The following is a 17674-nucleotide window of genomic DNA, read 5'->3' on the forward strand; positions in this document are numbered from 1 at the left end:
CTATCAGATTATGCCCTGGTTTACACAGCCTAGAGGCATGTTTGCCTAAATGTGTTTTTCCTCAAAAACATTAAGAATTTTTTGTTTTGTGAGAAAAATAAGACCAATAAGATCTGTCAAAATAACTAATACAACCTTAAAACGGTGACGGTATACAAATGTTTTTGAGAAGAAAAAAAACTACCACTAAAAAAAACAGCATTGTCTGAGACTCGCAGGGCTTTCTTACAGAAACACCAAAGAACCTGTCTCTCAGCTTATCACCTAGGCCCAATTTCACAGAGCTGATAAGCACAAAAACTTGCTCAGCATGAAATTTCTTCCTTGATAAAAAATAAACTTACCAACCAAATTTCATTTGTTTCATATTGCTTGTTACTGATATTCAGCTGTGGTTTGCTTTTATACTGAAAATCGCGTGGAAATTTGGTTGGCAATCCTGGAAGAAATTTCATGCTTAGCAATTTTGTGTTGCTTAGCAACTATATGAAATTGGGCCCTGGTCACCAAAACATGGAAGGAGGAGCACTGTAAGACAGAAGCTTAGCTATCCAGCTTCTGTGGTGCTTCAAGCTGATCTCCCAACGTAATGAAGTGTATAATACAATGATAAGCAAATCTCAACATGATTCCAACCTCGGTCGACTGGAGGGGTGGGAGGGGGACAGGGACGTGAAACCTCCATGAGAATAACAAAACAGAGAGGCAAACTATTACTAACATACTGAAGACGTCAATCTAATTGAAAAAATAGCCATTCACAAGTCGGACAAAACAGGAAATCTTTAAGATGGAAACGAAAGTATGTGTAAAACAGCATAATCAAATTCTGTGGGGGAATAAGAAAGATATACAGAATCCAATCGAACCCGCAAAATGTTGAGGGGAGTACGATTATACTTTGGATATATACAAGTAATAACAAACAGTTATTAAAATAATGCAAGAGTATGATAGCCAACATAAATTATTTTAAAATGACTTGACAGTTTTGCTATGCCAACGTAACCATTAAACCCTTTGGGGCCCCAAGTTGTACAAATACCAACACATAAAAGGGTTTTGTTCCACTTTCTTTACACATTGAGTTTTTCGGCAGAAACAGGACGTAGAGGGAAAATCCATAAAAGGGTTCAGTGAGCATTGAGTTAAATATTATTCATTACAATTTCATTTTGGGTGTTTCGATCTACACCAGGGTCAGTAGACAATGAGTACAATTGTGTGTGTCAACTCCTGGTACGGCACGGCTCACAGACATAACATAAGCTACGTTCACAAACACTCTCGGATTGGTAGTCACTCAGACAACTCGCCACTTCAAACTTATCGTGGATTCTGGTCAAATTGCTCATACCACACCAGTAACAGGCTTATGTTTTTAATAGTTTAAATGTTCAGAAGCACTGCATGGTTTACTGATAGTAAAACTAGTGCCAGAATGGTAGTGTCAGCGAAAGTCTTTCGCAGCCCGGTGGGGTGGGTGCTCGGAGCGTTGCTTTGCCTCCAGTTACACGCAGTACACTGCACATGGCCATGGCATGACAGCACAACTTATGCGCCGCAAGTGGGTAAGTGAACACTGTAGAACAGTGTTGAGAATGTGCACACTAATTATAAGCCTACATTTTGTACACACGCTTTTAACATTATAACCTCAAACAAGATTCGATTCTTATGTGTGTTTGAATGCTACAAACAATTTGAGCAGGTAACAAAACAATAAGAATGTTTATCAGCGTGTTCAAGTTGCTACAACATTGTTTAAACCGTGACACTGTTGTTGTTTTTTCGAGTGAAGCTTTCACAAATTCTGAGAAATGAAAATAACAGAATTTTGCAAATGAACAAAATTTGTATTTGCAAAATGCAGCAAATAACCCATCTCAAAACACAAACAGCCAAAGCAGCACACGACAAAAATTCTGCTGCGCAATACATCTATGATTAAAGGCATGGACACTTATTTTATTGGTAATTACTCAAAACAATTGTTAGCACAAAAAAACACCTACTAACGAGCAATGGAGAGCTGTTGATAATAATATAACACATTGTCAGAAACGGCTCCCTCTGAAGTAACGTTGTTTTTAAGAAAAAGGTAATTTCTCACTCAAATGTTATAAAAGCCTTCAGGCCTGAAGTCCTTTTTAGGCATCTGAAGAAAAAAGAAGAAAAAAGCACACAAATTTGTGCAACAGTTTTTTATTTTTTTGGTTCATTATTCTCTTGCAACTGCGTTGACCAAACAAGCTACATTGTTTAGGGATTGTTATTTGATAGAAACGTTGGGATACACAAAATTAGATAACTGGTCTTATTAGCGGCAAGGGGTTTTTTTTGATAGTTTTTCAGTACATGAACGCCTTTGTTGTCATTGCATTTTTACTTCTTGTTGTTTAGTGTTCTTTTTCCGTATTTATATGCCGTTTTTTTCTGTCTGTGGTTCACTTTTTAACTATTTTTCTGTGGTAGAGGTTTATCCCATTTTTAACGTTGTACCTTTTTACTGGTGACTGTATTTTTATGTGAGCAATAAGGCCATAGGAAATTCCCTTGCAGGGACAATAAAGTGTATTGTATTTTATTGTATTGTATTGTTTTGTATTGTATTGTATTGTATTTTATTGTATTGTATTGTATTGTATTGTATTGTATTGTATTGTATTGTATTGTATTGACAATAATTTACCGAAGGTGTCCACTATCATTAACGAAACCTCATGAAACCTATTGCCGTGTATGTGGCCAGCGCAATGTAATGTATACGAAGAAGTTGAACAATCGTAATCTAATAATTTGGTAAGGATTTGAATTAGGTGTCTTTCTTTACAATGTACACAATTTCCATGTCGTTAAAAAATAACAACTAAACAAACACTGAATCCTGAAAATGGCTCATGCAACAGGTAGTGTCTATAGGAGGAGTGTAAAAGGCGCGAAAACTACACGGTTGAGTTTAAAAATGTGTCACCAGCGGCAAGGTTGTTTTGGTAGTTTTTCAGTACAAGTACGTACTCATCCTCTGTTTACTTTCAAATACATTTATAAGTGTAATGTATATAATTTTTGCATGCTCTCATGTCAAGACAACAAATTGTGTAAATTGTTGAGAGACACTCAAGTTGATTAACACAGACAACGGGTTTTGCAATGCTTTCTTAGTTAAAACAAAAATAACTTTGCTGCCAGTGCTCTACCAATTGCGGCGCAGCCATGGCAACGTGCATCATTTGCGCGAGGCTGTACTAATATCACTAATTAGGGTGATAGGGTCACTCTAATATATGCACAGCTCTCCATGCAAAAACCACACCGTTGGAAATTTTACAAAGGCCGTAGTTTTATTAAAGGATTTGGGTACTTTTTGTAACACAAAACAAAATGTCAACATATTTACATTAAACTTACACCGTTTGAAGATAATGAGAGTAGAAAGCGTACCTTTAAATATTAGATGCTGAGGTGCTGTGTAGTTTTTGAGAAATGAGTAAAACAATGTCATAAAAATACCTTTTTGCACGTTAAGATAATTTTCATGACATTGTTTTACTCATTTCTGAAAAAACTACAGCACCTCAGCATGTAATATTTTCAGGGAAGCGTTCTACTATCATTATCTTCAAACTGTGTAAGTTTAATGTAAATCTGTGGACATTGTGTGTTTGGTCATACAAAAAGTAACTAGACCCTTTAACGGTATGTGGACACAACTGGTAATGACTCAAAAGAAATGTTGTTATTTAAAACTTACTAGGAAACGAGCAATGCAGAGCTGTTGTAGTGAGAGACGGCTCATTTATCACTAAAATCATTTTACAAAAAAAACCTCTATGTATATGTTTTTATTTGCATACCAAAAAGCACATGAGCTATATAGGCTTCAAGTTGTATACCATTTAATTTCAATAATAAGTAATAGCGAAAAACACACAACTATAACCATAAAATAACAAATCTGTTAAATTTGGCTCAATTATTCATCGAAGTTGCAAGAGAATAAAATACAAACACAATTGTTGCATAAACTGTGTGTGCTTTTAGATGCCAAAAAACACTTCAGGCCTGAAGTCTTTTGATATTTTGAGTGAGAAATTTTGTCTCAGAAACAATATTTACTGAACAAGTTATGCCGTCCAAAGTGTAATTTTACACTTTTGGTTTGCCTACTTTAATAGAGGCAGCTGCAGCTGTTTATATCATTGCCCGTTACACCGACGTTTTCAAGCTTTATCTTCTTGGATTTATTACAAATAGCGTCCGATGCCTGTGGTGCTACCCTGCATCTTGGGGTCCGTGAATCGACCGTAAGGGTGGTAGTTTAAAATTGTCATTTGAAGGCGAAGTTACTAATTTTTGTTCTCTCCCTAATATCTGATTTTAGGGTCAATTCCACCAGACCCGTGTGTCTTTGGTTACTGTCAGAACGGTGGAGCTTGCCACAACGTACACGGGACTCCAGTGTGTTTCTGCCCGAGCTACTACGCTGGCCAAAACTGCCGTGAGTATTATCTTTTGTAAATCATTGTACAAGTTATTTTACATTGACTATTTTTGAATGGGCCCTTAGTATCCGTAAAAGAAAAGCAACAATTAATTCTGACACAGTAGCTACATAGCCTTATTTTTTTCTCCCACATTAATTGTAAAAGTTTGCGTACAAATCTGAATTAAAGGCAGTGGACACTATTTGTAATTGTCAAAGACTAGTCTTCACAGTTGGTGTATCTCAACATATGCAGAAAATAACAAACCTGTGAAAATTTGAGCTCAATCGGTCGTCGAATTGGCGAGATGATAATGAAAGTACAAAAAAACCTTGTCACACGAAGTTGTGTGCTTTCTGATGCTTGATTTCGAGACCTCAAATTCTAAACTTAAGGTCTCGAAGTCAAATTCGTGGAAAATTACTTCTTTCTCAAAAACTACGTCACTTCAGAGGGAGCTGTTTCTCACAATGTTTTATACCATCCACCTCTCCCCATTACTCGTAACCAAGAAAGGTTTTATTATGATAAACATTTTGAGTAATTACCAATAGTGTCCACAGCCTTTAATTATAGTTTCGTAGCACAGTAGGCCTACTCTGTTTTTTTGTTTTTGTTTAAATGGTTGATATATATTATTACAACAACCCTGTAAAAATGAAACAAATTGCAATTGCAACGAACATGTGAAAATGAAACAAATTGAAAATACAACAAGCCTGTGAATAATTTATTTCAATTTAGGTTGTAAGCGTTTTTGAGATTGGTGTGGTTTTTGTGTGTGTAAAGCGCCTCTAAAAAGTGTCCTAAATTACACCTGTCCTGCGAGAGCAATCACACATCTCCCTTGGTCCTAAAGCGCTCCCAAACCAAAACCCGCAGAGGCTTCACCTTGGCTCATTCGACTCGTAAGGTTTTTGTATGAAACTGTATGTAAACCGTTCGATTCGTTATAACGCTATACAATTGTTGATGTGTATAATCAAACTAACATTATTTCAAATGGCCATCGCGTTTTTGACATTGTTGCCAGAAATTTGGAGCGGGTATGTCCGTGCAAAGATCCCGATCTTTAAGCACTATACACAATCTGAATTAACGCTTCTCAGATTAACATTTTCGAAAGTAAACATGTTTTTGAGAATAATTCGCTAAAACTATCAAAAGCTGCACGTTGTAGGCTTCTAACCGAACGTAATGCCTTTAGTTTCAAGACAACCAAAGGTAAAAAACCTTCCCTATAATGTCCTGGTTACAATTTGGTAAGGGTGAATAAAAACGCTCGTTAAAAAAAACAATTAAAAAAAGGCATACTACTTTAAACAATAAAACGAACAGTAAAATTAACGGGGGCCAGTAAACCCCAGATCCCGTCCTTCGCCACAACATCGGTCTGCTCGCTGGTTAAAATCCCCCTTCATTCACCAAGCGGGTTTTATGTGCCCCCCCCCCCCCGTACTTTGGCAACTTACATACATTTTTCGCATAATACACTTTGTGCAAGCGCTAACTGGTGAATGAGGTGCCTTAAACGGTTTAGCTAATAGCGATCAAACTTGATCGACTCTGCAGCGTAGAATTTGACGGCTAAAAATACAAGCGAGCCATGAATTAAATTGGGTCATAGGTGTGGCCGTGACCGTCAAAGTGCTCTAGCGCCCTCTCGTGGTGGTGAACATTATATTGCAGTCTTTCGACCGTGATAAGGGACTGACAGCAACGCTGGGTGGCGTATGTGCTCTTGTTGATTTATGGCTGACTGCTCCGTGTAAAAAAAACAATAGTTCCAAGATAAGTTTAGAAGAAAGCTCTCCTGACATGATTAAGAAAGGATCAATGTTGTTTGCCTGTACCATGGAGGTAGTTGACCACGGGGAGCCTGCGGCAGACGGAAACACAACCCATGTGACCACTTACAGGCTGTTACGTCACTAAACTGGTTCACAGACGCCTCCTTTTGTTTGTACACGGCTTTGGCAGGGCACCAGCCTTACTGCAAAAAATTGGCACATTTTCATTTTCTGTCAATGTTGTCTGCGTCACTCTCCACCACAATGCCGGATATAAGAACACAGGACATGCACAAAAAGTTCCTTTTCTTTAAAAGTTCCAATGTTTCTCATGGCCGATTGTGACCGGATGTTCCTATTCTCGGAAGGTTATTATCGGTAAGGTTTACATTATTTTCGAGGCAATTCGGGTCTCTTTATTATAACGTGAATATTTTATCCTGTCTCATCCATTTCACTGAAATTTTCATAAGTTTAACCGTTTAATTGTTGTAGTTGGTAAGGAAATGCTAAGTGCATTCTCTGACTTTTTAATTTTAGCAATTGTGACTTCCACACTTCCAGGTATGTTTATACATTAAATACTACAGTAATGTTTTTGTGTATACTAATACAGTATAGCATATAAGCCTATAATAAAACATAAAACAAATGAAACTATTGGAAAAGTTTCCGTATGGCGCCACCACTTTTTCATTCGAAATAAAATAATATAGTATCTAATTTACCTGATTGATATATCCCTTTTTGTAAAAATGAGTGAAAAAGTGGTGGCGCCATACGGAAAGTTATCCAAACTATTTTTCATAAGATAAGAGTTTGACAGGTGATCACATTTATTAGTCATGAAAAATATTCAGCAAAATACAGTAAAAAGTGATGGGGCTCTGATATGTCAGTGTTCTGACCCTGGTGGCGTCTGGATTATTATGGGCCCCGGAAGATTTTTGGTCCTAGATACTCTAGCCCCTGTCGTGCATTCCGAGCCTTTATTTGACACTTAAATGTTCCTTTTAAAGGTGGGATATTATTGGCTTTAAAAAGATGTAAAACCCCCACAATGCATTTTATTTAACACAAACACAAAGGAAGTGCAGCACTTTATTCTTAAAAAGTTGTTGTTTTTAAACAGCATCGACAGCTACATATGTGTATTTTCTACCAAACCATGGGCGTCAATCTGTCTTGAAACATGGGAGATCATATTACGGCGTGGGGTTCCGGGCCTGCTTTAGGGCCCCTGAAAATTTGTTAGGTTGTAGATGCTCTCTAGTGCAATCTAGGGAGTCTGAGGGGTGATATGCCTTCCTCTTAGATGTTGGAATGTAATGCCTATCAAGGTGATGCACATATTTTTGCTATCATGGTTGTTGTACCTAAAAACAATTATACTTTGTAATATCCATATTGTTTCTGCATTATAATGCTCAGACGGCGTTTCATCCCTCAATTAGATCATCACCAGCATCGTCAGAGTAGATCAAGACAAGAAGTTTTAGGGGAGGGGGTGGGGGTTGTTGAGTGTTATCTATTAAAGATGGAGCCTGCTATAAAGCGGAACGCAAAGCCTTTTATGGCCTGCGGTCCGGGCCCGCCCAAGGGCTCGGAAAACTTTGCATTTTAGATGCTCTGTAGTGCAATCTTAGTCCAAGAAGTAAAGTAAATAAACTGAATCTTCTAATAATACGATAGAGCTGTATAGTAATGTTTTAATGTTTAAATTGTTTTTTTTTAACCTGTTATCTTGAATAAGTTGAAGATCGAGAACTGCACTGGCTAAAATAGAGTCATCACAGGACAATAGTCATGACAGATGTTTCTTCCACGTATGGCTTCACTGGGACACCACACTTTCTTGTGATAACTAATAATTGTTAAATAATAATAAAAAAAATTATAGGCTATATAGAAAACTTTGTGTAAACATGTCAGTAACGGTGGTCAGTCGCTCAACCGTCGACTGGTCTTGGCCATCCATCGAGTTGTCTGAACCGTCGGGTTGCTCGAATGTTCGAGCTGTCTGAACCGTCGAGTTGTCTGACATTCATATTAAGAACCGATCATGGTTTGACGCTTGCGGCAGCTAGTGCACGGACTTGACAACATCGCGATCGACATTACACACAGCTAGACGTCTCCCATCCTCCTCACGAATGGCATTGTAGATGTATAGTGTGTTTTACAAAAAAAAAAAAGTTCTGTCCTTGCGGCATGATTTTAGCAGAGCTGCGCCGGCTAAATAGTGGGAGTTAAAAATTGATTTATTAAAAATGTTACAAATTTTTCACTCAGGGATTTTAGGGGTGAGTTAAATTTTTTTATTATATTACAACCATTAACGTTCGAAAAGTAGGGGTGCTATAGCTTATTCCAGCAACCCCGTTTTTTGGTAGGGGTGCTGCAGCACCCACCTAGCACCCCCCGCTTGCGCGGGCCTATGCCATAACTGTTTACATAGCCCCATAAATGGGTCCAATCCACTCCGCCGTACTTTTGGCCCCATCACTATTTTTATTGATATCAATTTCTGTTGCTTTTTTGTCTGCAAAGATCTCCATCATGAAACTTACAGATCTATAATATTGCTTTTATCACTGAAGTTGTAGACATCAGCCCTATGATACGTTCAATTGCAACAATTGCAGGAAGTCGACTATTTATGGGAACATCCGTAATTGTTTGCGCTTCGGGTGAGGAAATGGTATGATGGACGTGTGGCTAATAAGTCAGCTAGCCTTGGCCACACCAGTGGGGCTAGATAAATAAGCAAAAGAAATTGATAACAATGGTGCCGATTATGGGGCTAGTGTTTACAAGACAGATTGTATTTCATTTTACTGCATGCATTGCTCCAAAACCAAGTAGTATATTGTCGTCGTGATTGCTTAGTTGAGTTGCGAAAACTGTTTCATTTTTTTCAATTACGCTATTAATCGTGCCTCCACTACCAAAGGCAAAATAGTCGTTACACAACTCGGTTCATCATGCTGTCATGAATACACAGAAATGGTCGTGACTTCCAGCTTCCCATTTGTGTTGCTCATACAGTTTCGGGACTTATATTCACAACAACATAATTTACTTAAGAGAACCACAATCAGACATCATATTTTTGGCCCAATTATTCCTAATGTCTATTTTCCATTGCAGAATACTACGATGTCTGTACCAGTAACCCATGTCTTAATGATGGCCACTGCTCTCTAATTGAGTACACTAATCCCCCATCATGGCGTTGTGGTTGCAGAGAGGGTTTTACTGGTTCATCATGCGAAACAGGTAAGCACCAAAGCCATGCACCAGAGCTCAAATTGTACACTGGATCGCAGGACTGATGCCACTTGCCAGAGTTGTTTTGACTGGCATGTCCAACGGTTGATTTGAGTATAAATATCTCCCTCATCTTTTCATGTCTTTAAAGTAAAAAACTATTATGTTAAATGTTGACTGATAAAATAATAGCATATCTTTTATTTCTGTTGAGTATGAAAGGGATTGTGACATGATGTTTTAGTTCTTGTTCAGTTAAAAGCATTTTAAAAGCATTTTAATTGTGACAAACCGCAATAACCACAAAACCCTGAACGGTTGTACTTTTTTATGTGACACTCACAAACTTGACACCTTTATAGCATCACAATGGTCATGTGAATTTGAGTATGTTTAAACTTGTTGTAAGGCTTTAATACCGCCTGGCTACGTTTTATTTAAACACAAGGCCTTTTTCATCAGGGAGGGCCCAATTTTTAGAGTCTTAGGAACAGCATGCTTACAGCCTTTTGTGCTATGCAGTTCATTCCAAGTTGACGCACTCATTCCCAGCATGTCCAACCCAACTGGTGGGTTGGCTCTTCCACAACATAAAAGGGATGCCACCATTCTACAGAACCAGCCATAGGGGTTCAACAGACAGAAGAAAACCATACCCAATGCTACTCAAATGTATGGTTCTATGTATTTGTATGTTGTACGTGTACCTCGTTGCAGATCTTTTGTAGTCAAACTTCTTATAATGCAGGTATTTAGCAAATTTGTCATCATTAGTCCTGTTAAAATAACCATACAAACAAATAACTACCAATAGTGTAACCTTTAGAAAATCTATTGTAAATTGTGAGTTGCTATAGAGGCCTCATGTCACCATTAACAACATTCGGGTTGATTTTTTTTTCACAGCGGCAACCACACAGTCATATTGTGCCGGTATTTCTTGCTCAAATGGAGGAACCTGTTACCATGATGACACTACAATTGAAGGAATTTACTGCCTTTGCACTGAACGATTTCATGGAACCTTCTGTGGTATGGAAAACTTAAACTTAATGTTGTAAATAATTACAGTTATTAATGTAGGCCTACGAAGGGGCACATCAATTTTCCTCTGGGTAACTTGGGACACTTCTATAAAGAAAATTGGAATTTGTATTTGAAATTTGCAAAGGGCACCACAGCAATTGCTGTTGGTGCTGACAGTTATTCAAGGCCTGTTTACAACTAGTTTCATTCACAAGAATATAAGCTGCTCACACAAAGTTAGGAAACTTTTTGTAATCAAGTATATAATATGTTTAATATTTATTACTCTCTTTGTATATGCTGTATTATCAATGCAAAGCTGAAGTGCTCTTCTTTAAAATGATACCACATTTGCAATGATTTACTTGTTGCTGCATTTGGCTACATAGTGACAATCAGGCAAAGTCACAAATCAAATGTGCCAAAATTACCGAAACTAAGTATGTAGTTTAGGGTAAGGGTAATCTACAGGGCTCTAATATGACTTTGATTGTTGTTAAGCCTGGGCGACTAGTGTCATTAGTTAGTCGTGTTGGACCACTCAACTACTTGGTTAAACGTTCCGACACAGTTACAACATAAATAGACGCGACTACCTGTTTGGTTCACCAATTATTGGTTCCTAATGGCTATTCATAAAACCATAATTTACCTTCAAAACACAATCAGATATTCATGCTGGAAGGATTGAAGAATCAGTGACACAATCCTTCAATACTTCCAGCATGAGTATTGCGCCTGTGGCCAGTTACACACTTTAGGCTGCAAAGCATCTTAGTTGCGACTAGTGTCAAAGTTGCAACTTTTTGCGGCACGACTTGTCAAAAAGTAAATTTCACTGGTCCCCCAGGCCTGGTGCTGATTACCAGAATTTAACAATAGTGTTTCTGCCCTTCATTAGAGAATGCCCATCCGTGTAACAACATCGTCTGTCTAAATGGTGGTGTATGTGATGCTGACCATGGTGACCCAGTCTGCCTCTGCCCTACAGGGTACTGGGGAACAAACTGTGAAGCCAGTAAGTAAATCTCTCCATAACTTCTCATGGGATTTTGTTTAACTCTTGCTTGTAAAGGCACTGGGGTGGATTTCACAAAGAGTTAAGAGTAGTCTTATCTCGAGTTAGGATGAGTACCTTGTCTACATTGAAGTCTTCTGGTGTATCCCAACTTATGCATATTTTGTATTTAACAAATCTGTGTTAAATTTGTAAGCAATTGGTTAATGAAGTTGCAAGAGAATAATATAAAAAAATTGTTGGCACAAATTTGTGTGCTTTCAGATCAGATGCCTAAAAAAGGCTTCCTGAAGCCCAGGAAGCCTTTTTAAATATATCTGAGACGGTGAGAAACAACCTCTTTATAAAAAAATACATTACTAGCGGGAGCAGTTTCTTACAAGTTTGATACTATCAACAGCTCTACATTGCTTGTTACCAAGTAGAATTTGATGCTTTAACAGTTATTTTGAGTAATTACCAATAGTGTCCAAATTGCCTTTAAACATGTTAAAGACCATTTTGTCTGCGTTGACCAATGCATTGAAGTCAGTGCCTGCTTTTTTTGTTGATCTTTTAGCTACTCCTGATGACATATGCAGTTACTACAACCCCTGTCAGAACGGGGGCTCGTGCTACACCAACTTAGAAACTGTGTACTGCATTTGCCAAGGAGATTATGTGGGTGACAGCTGCGAGACTTGTAAGTATATAGGCATGCAGGGAACCAGTCACATAAAAGTGACATGGCATTTTGGCTGGCTACGACATCTTATTCCGGTATTAGAACAACTTTTATTGTGCCAAGGGATTTGCAGCTCTATGACAGTGGACCCTGTTGTGTTTTATGAACACGTATTGAACAAATGTTAGATTAAGTCACTTTACCATAATTAAGGTTTATTGTTCCTATATTCTTACATTTATTTTATAGTCGATGACTTGGCTGGCACCCCCGAACAAAGATACTGCAACACAAGGGCTTGAAAGCTCAGTTGGTAAAGCCCTGTATTTTAATCCAGAAGTTGTTAGTTAAAATCCTGCTCTAATAAAAATGTGATAGCTTATCCCAAAATCATTTACCCAGTCAGTTTCCTTGTGCTTTATTATTTGATTTATACATTTATTTATGCTTTTTGTTATGGCAGATCAACCCAATGAGCAACCATGCGGTTCTAGGAATCCATGTCAAAATGGTGCTACGTGTGTAATACTCGCAGGTGATGGGGGTGATTCCAACTTGTTTTGTCAATGCACTTACGGATGGACTGGACCCAGCTGCACTATTTGTAAGACATTCATACATTCAGATTTGTTGATTTACTCTGGATTTGTGTTTATAGTAGTGGTTGTGTGGTCTAGCACCAGATACATGTCATGATCATATCAAAAATGTTGTTCCTGGAAGAGTCGGCCGCCGGTCGTCATATGAAACTGGTAGAGTTATAAGAACTAACAGGTCATCAGGTCATGGGGGGATATAAAACCTTTGAGCATCCCCTTTTCTCTGGAATTCCATACCATCACCATCGAGGTCATGCTCCAGCATAATTTCAGCAAATCAGAATGAAAGAGAAAGCTAAAAACACATTGGGGAATAGGTTTTATTTTGTTATTAAAGTTTTTTGATATTTTATTATGATGACTTTCTTGAGCATTTATTATGGATATTTCTGCCAAATAAATATTCATCATTATTACTAATATTTCTTTCTGGCTGATTGACCAGGGACAGTGTAACAGACTTGTCAAGAATTTATCGAAAATTTTGATGGATGTGAGTGTTTTGTTTTTTTCCCACAGCATCTACTCCGTGTGGTTTATACACCTGTTTAAATGGTGGGATATGCCATCAATTATACTATGGAGTAACCACTTGTGATTGCGTTCCAGGATGGACTGGTCTGGATTGTTCACAACCTGATGGTGAGTCTCAGAGTTTGATCATCAATTGTTTAAATAAATAATTAGTCACGGTGGGACTTGCAATCACATGGTTGTGGGTTCGACTCCCTAAGTTTTTACTGCTGATTTCACAATGGCTTGAATAAGTTTGTTTTCTAGTAACTGCATCACAACTTCTTGATTGTGCAAATCATAATCATAATTATAGTCGTTAAACCAATGAAGCATAAGAGCGATTGGCTGTTTGTCCAGCTTGGTGTTTATATCCCCTACCCTTGTGGTAGTTTACCGAGTTCCATTGATGAGAAGTTCATCTACATACAAAAACCAAACAAAAACAAAACAGTGCTTATATGTAGGGCCATTCCAAAAGAGGCATGATCATAATATAGTGCTTTATAAAATGAAATCCTTTACGGAAAATCTGCGCAATTTATTTTACAAGAATACAGTACCTTCTCTTGGATTTGTTTGATATCAACTTCTGGTTCGTTGTTTTAAATCAAAATGGAATTATGTTTCTTGAAAAATAAGTTACTTGCTTGGAGGTTTCAAACATGCCTTACATGCAAGACAACCCTTCTCGTGAAAACTTTGACTTATAAAAAAAAAACTGTGTCTCTGTTGCAAGTGCAAGATCATTGCTTACAGACTTCTCTGCACATGCCATTTATTTTATACTTAGGGTGCACTGTATTAGCTAGCTGAAAAATAAAAGTAGATCTGTTATATAAGCAATGACTGTTGATTCTATTTACATTAGATGAATTTCCATGAAGAAATCTTTCCCACATGTTGTGTATATGAGGAATAATGGTGTTATTTATTTGTTTTCTATGTAGCTGACACCGGTGCTTGTGCCACAATGGACTGTAACAATGGCCACTGTCAAGAATTATTAGGATATGGTTTTTGTATCTGTGATCATGGATGGCAGGGAGGGGACTGTGAAACAGGTGTGTTTGAAATTTTCATTATCAATATATTTTTTACCGCACGAGGGCGCTCTCAAAAATATTTGTATCACTTCCTGGGGTGTATTTATTCACACCTAAAACAGTTATTCATTTAACATTTTTACGTTTCATACTGGCGGAGAGTCATCAATAAAGATAAAGACCAGCACCTGATTTCACAAAACTTAATGTAGTTTCGCCATATCTGTTTGGCAAGTGGACTTAACGCAGTTGCATAAAGTTTTGTGAAATCAGCTGCAGATGGAGCTTTTTAAGACTAGCTGGCTTCCGGGTGCTGGGTGGCTAGCTCATGTACACCAATTGTAATACTAGGAGCGCAATTCATACATGTAGCTATTAGTAACAACGCTTAATCTATTTCGAAACGCGTGTTCACAAAACCCAACGTGCAAAAAAAAGATTTCTTTTACTTAGTTTTAGAAAATATATGTAAAAACCTTGAATTTTAAGTAGTTTTTCAGCAATCTGGATTTACCTGGGCAGGCTGCAATGCTACCACAAAGGATCCTCAAAAGTTGTTCATTAATTGTATATCAGAGTAAAATAGCATGCTCAAAAACTTTTTAGTAGGGAGGGACATGAGTCATAGGGCATGCTATTTTGGTTTTATAGTCTTTTTTTGTTTCTTTATAGTTTTTTCAGACTCTCAGGATCCATGTTCATCATCTCCATGCAGAAACTATGGGTCTTGTATTAGTGTCATCAATACATACTTCTGTTTCTGTCTCCCTGGTTTCCATGGTGATAACTGTGCCCTTGGTAAGTTAATGTTGATAATACCGGGGGAAACCAAAAGCTGAACATAATTTATTTGTTAACTTACACTAGTGCAGATAAAGCACTGTATACCCAGTATTTTCTTGAGTTCTTAGAAGAAAAAGTAGGCCCCTATACTGGTACAGGTACTGAGCATAACACTGCTTAAAGACATTGGAAACTATTGGTAATTGTCAAAGACTAGTCTTCTCACATGGTGTATTTCAACATATGCATAAAATAACAAACCTGTGGAAATTTGAGCTCAATCGGTCGTCGAAGTTGCGAGATATTAATGACAGAAAAAAAAACACCCTTGTCGCACCATGGTCACAAGAAGTTATGTGCTTTCAGATGCTTGATTTCGAGACCTGAAACTCTAAGTCTGAGGTCTCGAAATCAAGTTCGTGGAAAATTAATTCTTTCTTGAAAACTTCGCCACTTCAGAGGGAGTTGTTTCTCACAATGTTTTATAATGTCAACCTCTCCCCCATTTCTTGTAATCAAGAAAGGTTTTATGATAATAGTTATTGTGAGTAATTACCAATAGTGTCCACTGCCTTTAATATACATTGTATGTATTAAAACAATATTTTTCATCGACTGATTGATTGATTGATTAATTTGTTTATTGCTAATTGTATACAAGTATTCAATAGAAATTGTCTTGGATCTCCTGCACTAAAAGACATTAAAATACAGAAAATATTGTACAAAATTAAGTGATACTCTTTATGAGACATGAAAAAATAATAATTTACACAAGTCAATTGCCAATTATAAAGCTACTATGCATCAGTGATATGTAGAATCTGAACACATGAGTGTGTCTTGAATTTTTTTATTTTTTTATTCCAGAATTCAATATGGTGTGTTCGTGTCAGTGCAATAGCAATACTAACAATTTGCTTGTATTCATTTTGGTTTTTAACCCGTAAACACCAGTGTGTGTTTATAGCACTGTGTACTCGATACTTTCCCGAGTTCCGTTGAAATAAAAACAGACAGGTGTCTTAACATCTAGTTGGTATGACACTGCTCTGGAAATTCAGGGGTCGTGGATTCAACACCCACCCATGTATTATGCCTGTGATTTCTTTTCACAGCACTCAGGAAAGTACTGAGTATACAGTGCTATCACACATATCTTAGTATTAATACAATTTAAACATTTTAAAGTCTTTAGCTGTGCATCTCTGAAAAACGGTGTTTCACTGAGAGGTTTCCCTGGGGTAAATAAGAAATAATTAAATTAAAATAAAATTGGTTTATATGTGGGTAAAAAAACAAAATAAAATTATCCCTGATGCCAATTTACGATCTTTTGATTTTTTGGGGACTTTCTGTTTCTCTAGAAACGGCCACATCGTGTACGAGTTACATCTGCCAAAATGGCGGCAACTGTACAGAGATATTGGGTGAACCGTACTGTTACTGTGCTCCTGGATGGTATGGGCTCAACTGTGAGATCGGTAGGAAACCACACCCATCATTAAAATTATTTTGCAATAACTAGTGTTTTCTTCAATTGTTTTTCCTTGAAGTGAAATTATTGATCACCATTGCACGCACGTCACACGCCGCGACTGTGCCACACTCACAATTTGGTTGGTCAATAGGTTAACATGTAAACGCTGCGTCGCCTAAAATGTGCACTTCACTGAATAATGCACAGTGACTTGACCACTACAATGCAGCATCCAAGATATTCTCTATGATAGGATATCATGTTTAAAGGGTCTATGTAACTTTTTTAGGAAAAAAAACACAATGTCCACTAATTTACACTAAACAGTTTGAAGATAATTAAAAGGGTAGTAGAAAGCTTCCCTGGAAATATTAGGTGCTGAGGTGCTGTAGTTTTGGGGAAATGAGTAAAACAATGTCATGAAAATAATTTTCGTCTCATGAGATGAAAATTATTTTAATCATTTACAAACGTATTTTCATGACATTGTTTAACTAATTTCTCAAAAACCACAGCACCTCAGTAAGTAATATTTGAAGGGAAGCTTTCCACTATCATTATCTTCACACCCTGTAAGTTTAGAGTAAATCTATGGACATTTTGAAAAGTTACATAGACCCTTTAAACGATGTGCATTTTGCACAGTGTTTCCAACATCAAAGAGAGCTAGGAGCCGGAGTTTGAGCCCAAGACGGGGTTGGATCAACAGCCCTTGCATGCTATTGTTACAGAGCCCAAAGTACATGTAGTCCGCAGTTCTCAACATATGCATAACTTGTTAACTGTATGTAAAAAAAATTAGGTGGCACACAAAAGTGAAAGCTCTTTAAACATGAAGAACATTTCTGAACACAACGAGGAAGGACAAAACACCAGTTCTGAAGATTTTTACAGGTTTTTTTTGTGAAAGGTATAATTAACAGGTTGGTGCCTAGCAGCTGTTATGGACCTAACTTATTTGGCTGCAACCCAGCAACCATATAACTCACAATAAAGAC

At 37.4% G+C, this 17674-nt stretch overlaps 1 protein-coding gene across 1 annotated transcript in view; it reads left to right on the forward strand.

The window, feature by feature from the left end:
* The first annotated feature begins 1243 nt into the window (after positions 1-1243).
* LOC117290124 (fibropellin-1-like) overlaps positions 1244-17674 on the forward strand; it is a 38945-nt gene continuing 22514 nt past the window's right edge. The window contains exons 1-11 of the mRNA XM_033771379.1: positions 1244-1571; positions 4385-4501; positions 9428-9556; positions 10454-10579; positions 11475-11591; positions 12151-12273; positions 12719-12859; positions 13374-13496; positions 14318-14431; positions 15086-15211; positions 16564-16680. Of these exons, the coding sequence (XP_033627270.1) occupies positions 1394-1571; positions 4385-4501; positions 9428-9556; positions 10454-10579; positions 11475-11591; positions 12151-12273; positions 12719-12859; positions 13374-13496; positions 14318-14431; positions 15086-15211; positions 16564-16680 (1411 nt within the window). The 5' untranslated portion in view covers positions 1244-1393. The remainder of the gene's footprint in view (positions 1572-4384; positions 4502-9427; positions 9557-10453; positions 10580-11474; positions 11592-12150; positions 12274-12718; positions 12860-13373; positions 13497-14317; positions 14432-15085; positions 15212-16563; positions 16681-17674) is intronic.

The sequence above is a fragment of the Asterias rubens genome, chromosome 5 (genome assembly GCF_902459465.1).
Source record: "Asterias rubens chromosome 5, eAstRub1.3, whole genome shotgun sequence".
Classification (NCBI taxonomy): Eukaryota; Metazoa; Echinodermata; class Asteroidea; order Forcipulatida; family Asteriidae; genus Asterias; species Asterias rubens.